At 36.7% G+C, this 19,413-nt stretch overlaps 1 protein-coding gene across 1 annotated transcript in view; it reads right to left on the reverse strand.

The window, feature by feature from the left end:
• The window catches only part of grin3ba (glutamate receptor, ionotropic, N-methyl-D-aspartate 3Ba), an 81,946-nt gene extending 63,051 nt beyond the window's left edge, over positions 1 to 18,895 (reverse strand). The window contains exon 1 of the mRNA XM_073849180.1: positions 18,357 to 18,895. Coding sequence (XP_073705281.1) covers positions 18,357 to 18,809 — 453 coding nt within the window. The 5' untranslated portion in view covers positions 18,810 to 18,895. The remainder of the gene's footprint in view (positions 1 to 18,356) is intronic.
• Between the last annotated feature and the right edge of the window lie 518 nt (positions 18,896 to 19,413).

Genomic DNA, 19,413 nt, shown 5'->3' on the forward strand with positions numbered 1-19,413 from the left:
GAGGTAATTTACCAAATGATCCTGTCCAAATTCACCAGAACAGAATCTTAAACATCCAATGCCGCACTCCGGAGGAATGAGTCCTCTGTGAAGGTGCGAAAGCTGTCAAGCATCAAAACATTGAGTAACCAATTCTTCAGACATTAGTTTGACGTATTATTGAAGAAATTAGATTACTATCATAAAGCTTCATCTATTACTTTTTCATTAAATGGAAAACTACGCTACAAAGGCTGGCAAAATATGCGTGGCTGCCTGCTTGGGAATTAGATATACTACTTCAGATATTCCAACACTGAACTTCTTAGGGATAAACTTTAGTAGCAGCAGTATTTCATGCAAAGAAAGTTAGAGTTAATTGCAAAGACAGTCCTTGAGGAGCTGTGATTTAGAGCTGTGCTTAAGGCTGTAATGTTGATAAAGCAGGATTGCACTCTCAGTAACTCTCAAAGGTCTGGGTCATCCTCACAAGATCTGGTCACAGGCCTTTATGAACCGTGTATTTAAAGAAGAATGTTATTCTGCCTCCATGCACCAAACAGTAAAGAAAATATAAATAAATAACCAACTCATCTGCCTGCCCAAATCTTCCAATGTTTTAACCTTTTGACATTGGTTAAATCAGAAGCTACAATTTTTTCTTTTTAAAATTACTTAGTGATGAGTCTGCAAATTTTAATAAGAAGGAAAGTATTTTATCCGCTTCAACAACTTTTTTAAATACACATTTTACAATTCCAGGAGAAGAAAACCTACTTCCAAATTATATTTTACGTTTTCAGTTCTTATCTTAATTATGTAATGACACTAAAAGTAAAAAATTATTATAAAAGAACAGTGATAAAAATGAATTTAATGTATTAATATCATAATTAGATACCTCTGGGAAACTTATCTAAATAATTATCTAAAGACAAAATAAAAGTATAATTAAAATCTAATTATATGTTCCTGCAGCTCATCCAAAAAGTGCGAACTTAATTGACTTTTGTTAAAGTCAGCCTGATAAGAAAAGGTTAACGTTAACTTTTCTGTTTAATTATAACAAGAGTTTGAATGCTATTAGTGTTCGGATGGCCAGACAAGACTTTTTCACCAGATTTAAAACAGAGACAGATTATGATCTAGACTCTGACACCTTATCCACAGGGGCGTTTCCTCTGAGGAAGCCAGGGAGGCAGTGTCGCCTCATAAAAATTGGATGAGAAAAAAAAAAAATCAATGCAATGCAAATAGTACAAAATATAGTCTGCGTCTTTCTCGCCTTCCCTGAGCTCATTATGTTTTAACAGACCTCCTATAGCGTGCGGTGAGTTTGATGGGGGTGTAATTGAGAATGAATGAGGGAAAAGCCAATGTCTCCATCGTGATATGATTGGATGTGACTGGTTATGTTCGGCTGTGATTGGTTCATGCGATAAATCCTGCCTCTTGTGTTCCTCTGTGTTCTGTGTTCACGATTCAGTCTGAACGAACAATATAATGCTGTTAATGGGAAGACTAATTTAATAAAGTAAGTAAACAACTCACACATTTAAATATAACCACTTTGTCACATCAAAATAAGACTTAAAATGGTCGGAAAACATGATCTGTGGGAGTTTTTAGAGAGTAATCAGCTTGGTGAAATTTGAAGTAAATCTCTGTGTCTGTGAACAATATTTACTGAGCTTTGATGACTGATGATCTGAAAAATGTAAAAATTGTTAAAAGTTAACTATTAAATAGAATAGCTGAACACACAGTCGTGGTCAAAAGTTTACATACACTTTGCAGAATCTGCAAAATGTTAATTATTTTACCAAAATAATAGGGATCATACAAATTGCATGATATTTTTTATTTAGTACTGACCTGAATAATATTTTTCACATCAAAGATGTTTACATATAGTCCACAAGAGAAAATAATAGTTGAATAAAAATGACCCCGTTCAAAAGTTTACATACACTTGATTCTTAATATTGTGTTGTTACCTTAATGATCCACAGCTGTGTTTTTGTTTAGTGATAGTTGTTCATGAGTCCCTTATTTGTCCTGAACAGTTAAACTGCCTGCTGTTCTTCAGAAAAATCCTTCAGGCCACACAAATTCTTTGGTTTTTCAGCATTTTTGTGTATTTGAACCCTTTCAACAATGACTGTATGCAGTGTTGTTTTCGTCAACGATGACGATGACGAAATCATTTCGTTGACGCCACTTTTTTCCATGACGAAAACGAGACGATGACGAGATAAAAATGGCTCGTTGATGACTAAAACATGACGTGACGTGTGTGAGTTTTCGTTGACGAGACGAGAATAGACGAAAATGTTAGTGGGTGGTCCGTCAGACGTTTAAAATGCATGACATTTCTGCTTATTGTGCATGCCAATTAAAACCGAAAAAAGTACCTGCCGCTATGGCAAGCCGTTATAGCATTAAATGCTCTTTGCCATACTAGTATGGCAAGCCGTTTTAGCATTCCATCCTTGTTTGTCTTTTATGTTCTAAAGCATTCCTTCATTATTGTAATTATTGGTGAAAATAGTCGATCCGGAAGCTCACATTGTGTTGAACTATAGATCTGCTATTTTCAGAACTTACAAGTGACACTACCCAACAGCAAAATACTTACTGACCTACATTAATTTGTTAAAAGACTACTTTTTCCCCTTTTTTTGACTAAAACTAGACTAAAACCATTTTGACTTTTCGTCGACTAAAACTAGACTAAAACCTTCTTGACTTTTCGTCGACTAAAATTGGACTAAAACTATCACATATAGAAGTGACTAAATTTTGACTAAAACTAATAACCATTTTAGTCCAAAAGACTAAGACTAAATCTAAGATGGTTGTCAAAAACAACACTGACTGTATGATTTTGAGATCATGTATGATATATTTGAGAAAAAATGGATATTTAGGCAAAATAAGAAAAATGTACACATCTTCATTCTGTTCAAAAGTTTACACCCCTGTCTCTTAATGCATCGTTTTACCTTCCTAAATAGTTTGAACCTTCTGTAATAGTTGCATATGAGTCCCTCAGTTGTCCTAAGTGTGAAAAGATGGATCTAAAAAAGGGTTGAAAAGGGTTCAAAATGCTGGTAAATGAAATAATTCAACTATCAATACAAAAAAAATCACAGCTGTGGATCATTCAGGTAACAACATTGTTTAAGAGTCAAGGATATTTGAACAGGGTCATTTTTAAAAATTCAATTATTATTTTTTCTATTGTGGACTTTATGTAAACGTCTTTGATGTAAAATATCTTATTCGGGTCAGTACTAAATAAAAATAACATGCATTTTGTATGATCCCTCTTATTTTGGTAAAATAATTAACATTTTGCAGATTCTGCAAGGTGTACGTCAACTTTTGACCTCAACTGTAACAAAAAATGTTTAAATTGTTACTGCCTTGAGTTATTATTCTGGAATAAATGTGAAATTCTTAAAAACACTCACTTGATGAGATTCATACTTGGCTTTAATAAACAGAATATTGATTATATTAAGGTAAAAATATAAAATAGAAATGTTGCAAGTTACTTAGTTACAGTAAATCTACACATAAAGTATGCTTGGGAGCAATTTGTTCAAATCAGCTTGGTTTGAATCCTAAATTCTCACATTCTCTGGAACAGTGTTCATAAATCCTTTTAGCTGTGATGTAAATAAATGCACAGAGATGTGTTAAACTTTCAGAACGCTAAGAAGTTCATTAGCATTACCTCCGCCAGGCGTGCGCTGCGTTTTGCTCAATTAGCAAGGAAAGAACTAGGCAGCAGAAGCTGCCATCCACAGTCAGCCTGAAGTGCATTGAAATCCTCTCTGTACAGCCTGGCATATGCAGCCTGCTCGGCCCTGCCTCATCTAGACACTTCATATGCAAAGCTGCTCTCAGAATGTTGACTGATAGCATTTGAAACGTGCAAAGGACATCATAAGTAAAGAGTAATCTTTTCAGGCTTTATGCAAAAATATCTTCACTGAAACACGCTATCTGATTCAAAGCCGGGCCAGCGGTAGGCCTGCTCCATGGTGGGCTGAAAAGATCCTAATATATATATGATGCATGACTCGTAATGTGTCCCAGGATTAATGACATGATTAATTATCCATTAATAATTGATAAAATTTTAATTAACTTGCGGATAAATTTATGATTTAAGTAACCCTTTTAAGCCTGACCCATGAAACATTGCTACATGTAAGTTGATGGTGTCACTAAGAAACTACGATATAAAAGATATAAACTGACTTTATTATTGCTAATGGCTGAAAAGCCAATTATGATGATGGCTTGTGATAGAGTGAGAGGATTTAACAAAATATTGTTCCTTCTGTGGGTGTCTTTCAATTTAAAACCACAGCTTTACAACAGCTGCTTTTAATTCCTCCGTTTTAGAAAGAGCCGTAGCACCTCTCAGTTGTCATCGCTGAATTTCCCTAATCCAAAGACTATTGGTCTGCGCTTTGCAGATAATGATGATTTCATGCTTGGATCAGTCATCCCTTTTCAAGTTGTGGTTGACATTTACATGGTCTCTGCTCGGAAAGAATAACATTTTGCAATCGATGTCTGAACATGACAGGCCTGTATCCTCCCAGGAGGTCAGGATGCCAAAAAACAGAGTCTGTTGGTGGGTGGAATTTTATCAGGCTGAGGCTAGATGACGGCTTTTGGTTGATGGCTTTGGGAAGAGTATAAAACTCTGGAACAGGACATATGAATGTGAAGATGATCTAAAATTTAGATAGTGGTTTTCTAGGATATAGGTGATTTGATGGATATATTACTTTGAGGCCGAAGGCAATGAATTCCAGAGAAGGTGTATCATTTGGGACTAAAGGCAGGTAGCAGCGGAAGAGCTATAGTTATCTTTGTAAGTCTTCCGGACTGAAGAATGTTCATTCCATGAGACTCTCTTCAAGTTCAATCAGGTTCTTGGCTTTTTTTTTATACCAAGAACCCACAGAAATGATTATTTGCTTCCAAAAACAAAGGCAGCTATTTATTCAAATTAGGGCTGTTAATTTAACATGTTAATTTGGTTTGACTAATTATGGAAAACAAACATGTGTTAAAGGGATAGTTCACCCAAAAATGAAAGTGACCACATGATTTACTCACTCTCAAGCTATCCTAGGTGTATATGACTTTCTTCTTTCAGATTAATATTATTAGAGTTATATTAAAAATGTCCTGGGTCTTCCGAGCTTTATAATAACAGTGAATGGCTGTTTAGATTTTGTTAGATTTAGTCCAATAAAGTGCATCCATCCATCATATAAAGTGCTCCACAGAGTTCCAGTAAGTAAATAAAAGCCTTCAGAAGCAAATCGATGCATTTGTTTAAGAAAAATATCCATATTTAATACTTTATAAACTATAATCTTTAGCTTTCGTTAAGTCTGGTGGCCGCGTGAGAGACATAAATGTGCCGCAGACATGTGCAGTGTAGGGGCTGTTCACGTTGCACCTAAAAACGCATGGAAAACGCTAGGCACGCCACTCTCTCTTTCTTCTTTCCAAATAGTTTTAATTTTGTCAGCTATTTTCAATTTTGGTCTGAGAACCGTGTTAAATGTCCTTGTTAGTTTTTATTATATTTAGTCAACCTTATCCTATTTAGTTTTAGTCAAGTTTTAGTCGACTAAAAGTCTTAAAGGGGTCATCGGATGCCCATTTTCCACACGTTTATATGACTCTTAATGAAAAGTCTATAATATACTTTGGTTAAACATTCTTAATGGTAGTGTAAAAAAACACCCTTTTACCTTGTCAAAATCAGCTCTGCAAAAACTCAACTCATTTTATTGCATGGTCCCTCTAAATGTAAATGAGCTCTGCTTGTCCTGCCCCTCTCTGCTGTAGGAGACGTAATGTTTACTTTAGCCGCATTTAGCCGTGAACCTTGCTAACTAGCACATTATTAACCCTTTAGCGCGTACGATCACACCTGTGTGATTTGTCTTGTCTGGTCCCTGAAGCGTACGATCACACCGGTGTGATTTGTCTTGTCTGGTCCCTGAAGCGTACGATCACACCGGTGTGATTCGAACGTTCGCCGCATCACGTCATCAGCTGCTGAATTCAAATCTGTTTTGGCGCTTTGGCTGGCGCTGAGCCAGATCGGACGCGCTGAGCGCTTGTCATATTATCACAACTATTCAGTGTTTTCAACCATATAGTCGCCAGTTTTCAACCAGTCGCCTAAAAAAACTCACTCTTTGGGGTTAGATAGAATATTTTAAACTCACGTGTGAAAAGGTTAAGAAAGGCAATTTGCAAAGATGCATAAAAAAACCTTATACTCACTTCTGCTGTGGGTAAAGCTGTATCATGAATGATTCGCACAAACATAAAGGCATATGTAGATCGGGCTTTCTTTTCTTTTAAAAATGAAAGTCACGTTTTACTCTGCATCTTCAGCGGCTCAGATGTCGAGAGTAAATGACGACTGCTGTGTTCATTATTACATCCAACAACAGAACACCTCAATCGCTCAATCTGAATCTTGTCTGCACCGGAGTCGACACAATGGCGGACTGTTTCAGCTTGGTGAGGGCGGGTCTAAGATAAGGCGCTCATGTCAATCAACTATCGTGGGAATGGCCTCTGTCAGTGTGCCGTCACACCTACAACAAGCTGAGAATGACCTGATTTTAAAAGGGGGATATTTTAAAGATTAAAAAAAATACCACTTGGTGGATTTTTATCATTGTAGTGTGGTTGTGTACACAAACTGCCAACACACATTAATGTTCAAACAACATGTAAAAGTTAGTTTTGCATCCGATGACCCCTTTAACATTTAAGTCTTGTTTTAGTCAAAGAAAATCTAAAGTATTTTAGTCTAGTTTACTCAAAGAAAACCTGAAGTATTTTAGTTTTAGTCAATGAAAACTTGACAATTTAGCAATTATAGTGTTTAATTAACCGCTAATTCAACACATTTTAGTTATCATATTTAGTCAACCTTGTTTTAGTTTAGTCAAGTTTAAGTCAATGAAATGTATGATTACCATTCATTCTAATTTCAGTGTAAATGCATTAAGGCCACTTTGAAGAGTCTGTGTAAATAATATGCATAAATGCCACTTGAGATGCAGCTTCTGAAAGCAATGTTATGACCACAGTGTAGCCTTAAAAGTTTATTAGTAATAAATTCTATTTTGAATCATTTTTTCCAAATGCTACTTTTTTTTATTTGACAGTCCTTATTAAAAATACATATTTTTTAATGTACAATTGCAGACCCTAGTTTGAAAACCCCAATTAAATACAAAATCAACATCTATATACAATGTAATGTATAATATGTCTAATCAAAAAGCTGTGGTTTGTTTTTCTTTTTAACAAGAGTAAAAGCCAAACAAATAACAAAAGGACAAACCCAAAGGAGAAAAAAGAAGTCAAAGTCAAAGTCAACTTTATTGTCAATTCTGCCACATGTACAGGACATACAGAGAATTGAAATTGCTTCAAAAAGAAAAGAAGATATTAAATGCAAGTTACTTTTCCTGGAACATCTTGTCTGGTTTAAAAAATGTTTTCATCAGCAACCCATTCAAAGTAGTTGGTGGTTTGATGGATTTCCAGTGGAATAAAATATGATGGCTAGCTAATAAAGAGTCAAAGGCTGTGATATTTGTTTGGCATTAAACATAAAATCTATTTCTAACTGTAAAAGGCCATTTTAAAAGCAATAGCTTTACCTGTCAAGGATTTGCGTTATCCTCATGCAGGGCATCTAAATCCTCATTAAATCATGATGAGTGAGTGATTCATTATTAATGGCCGATGTTCCAGTGTTTCATAATGTCTGTGGTTTTAAAGGTGAAGCTGTAAATAAACAGGGGCAGTTGATATCTGCTCCCCTTAGTCCTTTGTGTCATCTATATGAGGGGAAAAACAATGTTATTGGAGATGTCAAGGCAGTGCAGGTCATGTTTTCAGATTCCCTTGAAATGGCAAATGGTAAACGAAAAAAAAAAAGATGAAAGTTAACAAGAATTCTGATAGCCAAGCAATGTGCATTTAGGGGGCTGGACAACCTTGCAAGAAGGTGCAGGGAGGCACAAAAGGTAATTCAGCACAATGTCTGCAATCATCAGCAACGCAGAGCCAACAGTAAGTGAGTCTGACAGAGCTGAATAAACACTTCCATGAGGCTGTCTCCGCGTATCCCCGGTTAACACTAAGAGTATCTTTAGAGACAAGCTCCATATTGCACTGTAACTGCAAAAACATTAAAAGCTTGAGGTCGACCCAGCTTCAGGCACATTACATTACTGGGAAAACATTTTTTAGCTATCTGAATGAGGGCGGATATTAATGAATCTGTAGGTGAAAAGTCTACTGCGGTTTCAGAGAGAAACTGTGTTCATTTCTGCTTGCTCAACTGGCATTAAAAACAATAAAAGCTTTGACAAGTGATATAAATTCTACAATTGCTCATAAAACAAGTGCCGCTGGTGTTGGAAGGAATATTCTGGGTTCAATACAAGTTAAACTCAGTGAATAGTACAATAATGTTGATTAACAATTAATTGCATTAAGAGAATGGGGCAAATCCATAAATAGGAAAAAAAAATTGCAAAAAAAAAGTGTTAACAGCATAGAACATCACTAACCATTTCTGTTATTTATATCATCTGATATAGTTAATATTACACAAAGAGTATAGTTTTTTTTTTCTTTAACATCAGTACGATTGCAAAGCAGTCCAATTAACAAGTTAATATTAATCGACTTACATTTTAGACACAAGTTCCTGTCTTTCCTCTATTTTCGTCATGAAAATAGTTACAAACGAAGCCACAGCAGAACTTTTTAGCGTTTCTGTGCAACACATGACAGTTTTGTTACTGAAACAATCTGCTGTTCGAACAAATCGTCTTGAATTAATGACTCAATGACTCTTCATGCATTGATTTGCCGCCACCTACTGGTGATTTTAGGTTTATATTTAAAGTACAGTTAAGGTAAAAAGTTTACATCTTCCTTTCAGAAAAAGTTTACATCCCCTTGATTCTTAATACTGTGTTCTTACCTGAATGATCCAAAGCTGTTTTTTTTTTAGTGATAGTTGTTCATGAGTCCCTTGTTTTCAAGCATTTTTGTGTATTTAAACCCTTTCCAACAATGACTGTATGATTTTGAGATCCATCTTTTCACACTGAGGACAACTGAGGGACTGATATGCAACTATTACAGAAAGTTCAAACGCTCACTGATGCTCCAGAAGGAAAAACCACACACTAAGTGCTGGGGGATGAAAACTTTTGAACAAAATGAAGATCTGTACATTTTTCTTATTTTGCCTAAATGTATTTTTTCATTTAGTACTGCCCTTCAAAGCTACAGAAGATACATGTTTTCCAGAAGACAACATAAGTTAAATTTACCCTGATCTTCAAATTCAAAATGCTTTCACCCCCGGCTCTTAATGCATGGTTTTTCCTTCTGGAGCATCAGTGAGTGTTTGAACCTTCTGTAATAGTTGCATATGAGTCCCTCAGTTGTCCTCGGTGTGAAAAGATGGATCCAGTCATTGTTGGAAAGGGTTCAAATACAAGAATTTGTTGGACCTGAAGGGTTTTTCTAAAGAACAAGCAGGCAGTTTAACTGTTCAGGACAAACAAGGGACTCAAGAACAACTATCACTAAACAAAAAAACACAGCTGTGGATCATTCAGTTAACAACATAGTATTAAGCATCAAAGAGATGTACACTTTTGAACAGGGTGATTTTTATAAATTTAACTATTATTTTGTCTTGTGGACTATATGTAAACATCTTTTATGTTAAATATTTTATGTAGGTCAGTACTAAATAAACAATAACATTCATTTTGTATGATTCCTCTTATTTTTGTAAAATAATTAATATTTTGTAGATTCTGAAATGGGGACGCAAACTTTTGACCTCAACTTTGAGTCTCTCTTTTTCCCCAAAGTAATTTCATTTAGCATTATTCAACGTTTTTTTTAAACATCAAAATATTATTTATTAATTATTTAATGCATTCATGTCCTGCATTACGTTTACACTGTGTGAATGCATCTAAAAGCCATTTCAGATCAGATTCTGTGCATTGCTAACACAAATTTAGTTGACACCGATTTCATTTGATTGGCAACATCCATATAGTGTCTTATTATTTAAATGTATTAATTAAATTTAAGAATTTGACACAAAAAATATGCATACATTTATTAGGTTTGAAAAAAAATACCTTATAAAAGTTAAAAATGCCCATAAAAGGTAAAAATCTATTTAAATTTATTTACTCCTGCAAACTAGTTACCGCATAAAATATGAAGAACATCAAGTTTTGGAAGTCAGCTGTCGATGGCGGTCCAAAACCAATCAAAGTACCAGAACAATAGCATGCTCAGCAAAATATTATTTAATTATCGTTATCAACAAAATTCCTAAAAATATTGAGATATATATTTTTTTTCATTATTGCACACCCCTAGAACCAATCTCCTTTTGAATTTGTTTCATTTTTAAAGAGTAAGAAAGTAAGTCGAAATATATTTTTGGTAGACATCATGACATAGATGATTGAGCTTAACTTGTTCTACACCCTGAATATTCCTTTAAGTGCAGGCAGGAGTGTGTTTTTTATAAACCGATGCAAGTTAAATAAGGCCAGATCTCTCCCACAGAAAGTGAAATCCCTCACTTACAGCTTAGCTAAGGCAGAGGCATTTTTGTCCGGATGGGCGGGAGTCTTTGCTCTGATCAGAAGTGCTTGCGCAGTTATTAATAAGCATGATAGCAGAGCTGCGTTCATGTGCCTCATGCATGATGGGAACGGTTGTCACATCTTCAGTCTTGTTATCCAGCCCAAGTCTTTTTTTCCCTATCCCCTCAAAAAAGGGGAAGATAATTGAAACATACTCACGAGAGAGTTGGGTGAAAGAGATAAGACAAAACTAATGGAAATATAAAAAAAAGAGTGAGAAGAGATGGAAAATGATTTAGAGAAAGACTTTGACACACAGAGGGGAACTATGCATCAAAAGTACCCATAGTGCTAAACTGTAATACCCGCTTATGCAAATCTCCCCCCATTCAGAATAGATGCCGTTTGCAGGTTCCTGTGCCAAACCGAACAGACGCCACTGTTTCTCTTGCTGTGTGTTTTCTCCTTCATCAAAGCAATCAGAGAGGCTATAAGATTGCAGATTGAGATACAGACCTCAAGCCGAGTCAATCCTTCAAAGGAAAATTGATTTAAAATGCCAGTTAGATCTAACCGATAAAAAGCTCAACAGACTGTTCATTGTTTCGCTATGAGCAGTTAAGTACGCTATGATTAGCACAATGAAAACAGCAACAAATATTCATTCCAAAACAAAACAAGAATTAGCCACTCTGGAGAGGCGTTGTTGGCATCAATGCAGCCTGGTCAGCGCTGTGCCCATCATAATGCTGCCAACAGCCAAAATAAAGACAATGAATCATTTCTGTCATGAGATCTGAACGGCAGTGAGATTTGTTCAGGGAGGCGGCGTATTCAGAAGCAAAGTGAAAACTCAATCACCTTATATTGAGGGATCAGGCACCACTTCAAAGCTCACCTCGGGCAGAAAGAGGGTTGAATTTTCAAAGACACATATTTGAGAGCGGAAATAAGGTTTAAAGTCGGGGAAGAGTCGTAAGTACCTCAGGGCACAGTTTTGCCACTTATTGGACGCACTTTTAGATTCAATTAAACTCTCATATTCCTGCAACTGCATCAAATTGAGAAAAACTAGTTTTTACGAAACAGACACCAACCCAGAGAGTCCAGAAAACATCCCTCAGCTTACTTGCTCAATTAGTTTTGATGGGTCAGAGCATTCTCGGCTTACAGTATATGGGCATTAACCCAAATCCAGACGGTATTAAACCACATGCGCGGCTGTGTATTAAATCGTATGAATGTGCTGGGGTGCTGTAATGCTAAGTGCCTGGCAACACTGAGCCATCTCGGCCCCTCGCAGCATTCTTCCTCACCTGGCTGATGCACCACGCTCTTTCCGCATCCTTACTGTCACAGACCTCAGCGGCCCATCTGCTGCTTATCTCAGCCCTGCACATGTGGGAGATTACAGACCATCTCCTCCAGGTATTTCACACTTTATTTACACCCTCGGCCTCCATAATGGAGCGATCTAGGCTGCAGACAATCAGAGCAGCAATGCTCCGATGATCAGCATTGTTCCGGCTGGGAATAGGTGGTGACTTGCGTGCATGTGCGCATGGCATTGTATCAACAGAAGGAGCGTAGACCACCTCTATGACTAATAAGTGCCTGCTCGCCAGGTGTTTTTAGAAATATTTATTTTGTGCAGTGCACAGAAATGGGTAATGTTGTATGGTTTACTTCAGCTATGCATTTTACATGCTACAGTGCACATGTAAATAACAGACAAGGTGGTTTTGTGCTCATTTTCCTTAAAATTCAATTTCAACACAATATGGCGGCACTCCATTTTACAATGCGAGTTTTGATAATGCATCTACTGTTGCATCTATTTCTTTGATTTAGGAGCCATTTACACCAGTAGTGTGCAATGGTGTTCTGAAATGAGGCGGCAAAGTTTTTTAATCAAATGTAAATCCATGTCCCAGTCACATTTTCTTGGTTATATACACATTACTTAGACTACCACAATCTATCTTGTATTTTTACATTAACAATGTAATCAATAAGCTATTCTGTTTATGAAAACCAATTGTAATTCAACCAATTAATTGAATGCTTGAATCTGACTGGCTGATGAACATTCTAATGGTGTGCATTATTTTCATGGAAACGTACAGCAAACATAGTTCCAGGCAGCTCTTGAGCGCATTACATGTCTATATCACTTCGCCACATGATTTCAGTTATTTATGGAAAGCAGATACTCTATTTATCCCACTCTCTCTCCCTTACAGAGGCACACACATACAGTTTGCACACATGTTAGCATATGTGCTAATGTTGTTAGCACTGCTCTGAAGATTAGCAGCCTAAAAGCTACATGGCATTTCTCGGAAGCGAGGTAACAACGGCACTGTTCCTGAAGAAAATGAACTTAAAGTTTCACTATTAGTAGAGACGCTGCTGTTGAACAGTTTTGAGAAACACACAGACTCACAAAAATTCACGAGCTTAATCTCTCTCTCGCTCTCTCTCTCTTTCCGTCTGTCTGCTTGTCTGTCTGTCTAAACTTTATCTGCTACCAACAGCTCAAATGTCATTACTAAGTCTAAAATGACGTTTTGGAATTGGCAACGGAGGCGTTGGATGAGCTGCGTAAGAAATTAATTCTACTCACAATAGCGCTTTAAGGACAAAACCGTACAAATGCCTTAAAATATATCATCTGATTAATGTCTTGAGGTGTGCTAACCATAGTATAAGCAGAATAATTGACTCTGGGCCATTGAATTCTTAGAAAATAATGCACACCAACGGCCCATCGTCAATTATTCTTTATGTGTAAATCTCATTAGTTTAGCATTTTTAAGCATTTTACATTTATTCCAAAATAATAACTCTAGGCAGTAACAATTTAAACAATATTTTATTTAAACAATTATATATTTTATGTATGAACTGATGTTCAGCTGTTCTTTTTCATAAAAAACATATTTTCAGATGTGGGGATGTACCTTTAAATTTCAACAAGCTGTCTGCTCGCTAAAAAAAACACAGATTATGTTTTTAGGCCATTTGAAGCTTGAATTTGACTTGACAAAGAGGTCATATGCAAGTGTGCGAGTTACTTTTTTACTTTTTACTTTTTTATTAGTCTTTTCATTAACGCCATTATATTGTTCATTTAGACTGATTCGCGGAATGCATACACGAGGTAGGATTTATCATATGAACCAATCATAGCCAATCATAACCAGTCATATCCAATCATATCGCCCACCACCAAACTCACTGCATGCTTTATGAGGTTTGTTAAAACTCAATGGGCTCACGGGTGGCAAGAGAGACACGGACTTCCGCTGTAACTTTACCTGCTTGTGTCGCGGTTAGACAGTTTAAATTTTGAAAAACAAGTGATTTATATGGTTTTTTGTGCGTGTCATAATTTGTAATATTTACATTGTTTTATTTTTGTACTATGATTTTTTCTCATCCAATTTTTTGAGGAGACGCTACCTCCCTTGCCTCCTCAGAGAAAACACCCCTGATTTACACAGAATGTGTTTTAGCATTCTACTACAATGCTTTTCCATTGTTCCTCTGTAAAGTTAAAAGAAGTTCAACTTTTAAAAAAACATATCACTTTTTTAAATGCAAAAACACATTTTCAGATTTTGTATGACTTCACTTGTCTGTGTTCACACGTTCCAGACAGGCTGTGTATAAGTGATTGAGATTTTTTTCAGCATTTTTTTTTTCGCTTAACCAACTTGCTTAGAAAACTGATTAATTCCAGAAATAAATAAGTGACTGGCTAAGTGGCTATGTCAGAAAACACATACTCTTTAAATAGGTCATTCTATTTGAAAAAAGTTAATTCACCCCAAAATAAAAATCCAGTCTTACTTTTTATGTGCAAAGAAAGTTTTTTTGTTTTATTTGAACGTGCTACTCTGTTCACATACTGTTTTTCACCTACTATATTGTAGGGAGGTATACAATTTCAGATGCAGTCACTGTCTTTACAGTTGAGGTCAAAGGTTTACATCCGCCTTTCAGAATCTGCAAAATGTTAATAAATTTAACAAAATAAGAGTGATCATACAAAATGCATGTTATTGTTTATTTAGCACTGACCCGAATAAGATATTTCACATAAAAGAGGTTTACATATAGTCCACAACAGAAAATAATAGCTGAATTTTTAAAAATGACCCCGTTCAAAAGTTTACATCCAATTGATTCGTAATACTGTGTTCCTACCTGAATGATCCACAGCTGTTTTTTGTTTTTTTTTGTTTAAAGATAAATATTCATGAGACTCTCGTTTGTCCTGAACAGTTAAACTGCCTGCTGTCCTTCAGAAAAATCCTTCAGGTCCCACAAATTCTTTGGTTTTCCAGCATTTTTGTGTATTTGAACCCTGTCCAACAATAACTGTGTGACTTTGAGATTCATCTTTTAACAATGAGGCCAACTGAGGGACTCATATGCAACTATTTCAAAAATTTCAAATGCTCACTGATGCTCCAGAAGGGCACACGATGCATTAAGAGCATTAAGTGAAAACTTTTAGAATTTGCAGATCATGGTAAATTTATCTTATTTTGTCTTCTGGGAAACTTGTAACTTCCCTTCTGTAGCCTCTGAAGGGCAATAATAAATGAAAAAAATATGATAAAATTCTTCACCCCCTGGCTCTTAATTCATGTTTTTTTCCTTCTTCCTTCTTTCTCTTAAGAATCAAGTGTATGTAAACTTTTGACCTGGATCATTTTTAAATTATTTTCTTTTGTGGACTATACGTAAACATCTTTTATGTGAAATATCTTATTCAGGACAGGTCAATAGTAAACATGCATTTTGTACGATCTGTCTTATTTTGGTAAAATAATTAACATTTTGCAGATTCTTAAAGGGGGATGCAAACTTTTGACATTAACTGTATGAGTAAGTCATTGAATTGTTCAGTCAAGTAATTCATTCACAACACTGATTCATTCAGTAGTAGAGCTGCTTTACATCTGAAACTGAATTTGTTTCATAATTGATTAATTTTACAATATAACCACTGGTATTTTCCTGTTTATTAATATGAATCTGCTTTGAAACATAAATATAAATGACTTGACTAGCTTATACTCTCTGTTGCTCAGAGGCGAACAACAGTAGATCTCCTGTGGCTTCGTTTGAAACTATTATCATTATCGGAGTGAAATACACAAAGTAACTGACAATATCTAGTCTGAAACATAAGTTATTCAACATTAGCTTATTTTTAATTAAAAATGTACAAAATCAATATCATGCTGTCTGAATATATGAATATTCATCTGATGACTTACTGGTTTTCAGCCCTGGTTTGGAGATTCTAAACGTACACTGTTAAGAAGCCACTGCGCACTGTGGTTTCAATTTTCCAAAGGTTACTCTTTTCAACGATTACTGCAAGACTGCAATGCCAAAAGGTCATGCTAATAACATAATGAGGGGGGCATCTACAAGATAACGTTAGCTTTTCACAAATTAACATCTTCATTTAGGTGTACAAGAATAAGGTCGCTCTCAGTCCACTCTGAATGTTACGACCTCGAGTTTAACTGAAAATCAACATTTGGACAGTCTCGACAGCCCTCTTGAATTAAGGATTCATTAAGCTTAATAACCTTCCAGTGGTTGTCCACTGGTGAGCTAACAAAGGGGCATAATTGAGAAAGGCCTTCGGATTAGAATGTGATTTCATTCAAAGGGACAAAATGAGTTTTGCATGTGCTAATCTTCCTTTTGTGCTTGGGAATATTTGCTACAGAAGGGAGACAAGTTAATGAGCATTCAAGCGTAGATGAGCAGAAGAATTTATATGAACGAAACAGGCACGACATATTTGGTCAGCAAACAAAATTATTTAAGGAGCGCTAAGAATATGGTAATCTACCCAGCGTTTGATTGACTCTGGAGCAAATATAGTCACGGATATATAAAAAAAAAAAAACATTTCATGGGAATCACTCAAATTGCAAATTCAGACTAGTGCTCCGTAGACAGCAGTGCATGGCTATTTCATCTGTAGAGAGCCGAAAGAAGACATTATTCACCAAGGATAGAGAATATTGCTTTTGAAAAGCATTCAGACAGCGTAATATCCTGGCTGGGGTTGTGTCCTAAAATATATGAACATCCTTGTCCCCATGCTGGCCTGAGAAATTTATAGCTTTAAATATATCTTTTAATTGGTTAAAGTAATTGGGAAAGTTAACGACTCAACAGTGATGGCATGAGCCAAGCCTCGCTCTGTCAGAAAAAAAAAAGATGGGCACTAATGATTTCACACTTCCTGAGGGCTGTGTCAAAATGAAGCAATCACAAACATTTTGCTAATAATTTTCATTAATCACATAAATGGCCTTGGTTATGTTTTCGCCCTGGCCAAGAATAACACTATACACAAAGCAGCTTTTTACAACCAAGCCGGCTGTAAATGTACAAGGCACAAAAGCCTTTTGACTGACACTTTATAAGATGTAGGATAAATCACGCTGTTATGAAGGAGCATCTTAAAAGATGAGTCTCTCTGCTGACCCGCTGTTCACGGCTCTTTATGCTAAATCAGGGGTGCCTTTGTTCCTTTGTGTCCATATGCTGGCAGAGTTTGACGGGAGGAAAATCTTTTGAGGTTTCCCTGCCAGGAGAAACTGCTGCAACTGGCTGCACTGCTGGAGACAGAAACAACTGGTGCGACTGGCATTCGCTCTGTTTGCTGCTTAGAATACTAACGAGAGTCAGCGCGCCTCAACCCTGAGCCCTAAACAGTGTTAGGATTGTTCCATTGGAATACATCAGGACCTCTGTGTCCGGCCCCTGGACAAAAACACCTGAAATACATGCCACCGCTCTAACTCTTACAGACTTAAGCCTCCCTATATGGTCCACTCAGCATATAAATTCTGTTTGGGAACCATCTGAAAACTGTCAGCTTTCTGCCTACCAGACTGGCTTATAATTTTAGAAATTACAAAACTGGTATCATCTGCTGTCTATCAGCAGGTTCTCTTGTTTTTTTGCACCTTCAACTGCTTTCCAAAAACACTGCACGAAATGAGACAATACAGACCTCCATTTGGCACAAGTATCAGAGTGACTAACACATATACGGTACATACTGTTCTATGTTTTAGAGTTTTATATTTTACACATTTGTTTCCAATTCTGTTTGCTGTTTAAGTTTACTATTTTACATCATAATATTTAAAAGGTGGTTTTGGAGGAAGGCCTAAAAATAAATGTGAAATAATCAATTTGTTTACATTTTTGTACATATGAATGCATAAAACCAGTCCATGTTTTAAATTGGTGGTGACTTCATCACTCGGTGTACTTGACATGAATTTACGCAATTAAGGGATAATTTGTAGATTTCTAACTGCTTTATATGTTTAAGACTAATTTTGAAACATTATTTCAAGTTTGACATCCATAGTGAAAAAAACCCGCTGAAACAAAACACTTCCCGGTTGTCACGAGCTTTGTAATTATGTTGATTATCCCTCAATAACAACATTGACAGTTGTAGCGGAGAGTATAAACGATGTAACAAAAAATAAAAACAACCATTATAAGCTAAATGTACATCGAGACTGAAAACAAGAGCGACCAATGGCGAAACAGTTTGGCCGCGCTCTGGATAAAAGTAAAGAAAATGAGTTTTCTGCTCACCTGTGTCTTAAGAGGTTCGCCCTGTTCAATGATGCTGATGAAAGGTATTTCCAAAAACGAAGACATGAACTCCACTTGTATGAGCTCCTCGTGGCTTTGAGGGAACGCGAGCACAGCCGAGACTCCCTGAACAACGATATCCTGACACACGCACCTGAACATAGACTCCGGGTCTCCATTGAGCGGTTCTCGGGACAATACTTCCAAGCTCAGATTGTACGGCAAGAAGTTGTTCCCACTTTGCCTGAGGTGGACCAGGGCGCGGTTGAGGGCGCCCTGTATCCTGGACTGCTGGCGGGTCGGCAGGAGCGCACCCAAGCGCACTGTGTGCCCAATGCGTGCCAGGATGTGACAGGGCTGTGGATGCAGATGACAGGGGTAAATAAACATCTGGAGCGCGACCTGGAGCCCGACGTGAAGGTATGCCAAAAATCTGGAGAGCACTAAATTCATCCTGCTCCTTTCGCAACTGGATTGAGGTTTCGTCACAAGATGGCATCGCTCTATTCTTGTCCAGTTGTTCTTGTCCTTAATGGTTTTACGCGCACGCGGATAGAGCCTCGGTTAGAATGCAAGTAGTGCAACCATTCCGTCTACTTCAAGTGTTGAAGGCGAGGAGGTGCTGTGCGCGCCGTTCAGGGAGGAGGTGCTGTGCCACTGGAGATCTTCTCAGCATCACCGAGCTCGGAGCGAGGACAGTTGTGGCCATGCCAGGTTTGCTAGAAAATCAGATTAAGAAGTAAGCTTTCTCGGGTCACTTATGAAACATTATTAATGTCTTCAAATTTTCAGTTCATTAAAGGGGCACTCAGTAATTTTTACTTATTGAAAAGTTTTACGCATAATTAAATGAACAGCATTTCTAGGGATAAAATGAGATTACGGCTACACGGCATTTTTCCAGGAAAAAATGTTATTGTCCGTGAAGCGGGTCGCCCCCTCTTGGCCGCTGCCATGTTGACATCACATGACCAATTGTCATGCAATTGAGCTAGTTACTGCTATAATAATAGTAATAATAATAATACTGTACTTTATATTGCGCTTCCAAGTGTGT

This window comes from Garra rufa, chromosome 10 (assembly GCF_049309525.1).
Source record: "Garra rufa chromosome 10, GarRuf1.0, whole genome shotgun sequence".
Taxonomy (NCBI): domain Eukaryota; kingdom Metazoa; phylum Chordata; class Actinopteri; order Cypriniformes; family Cyprinidae; genus Garra; species Garra rufa.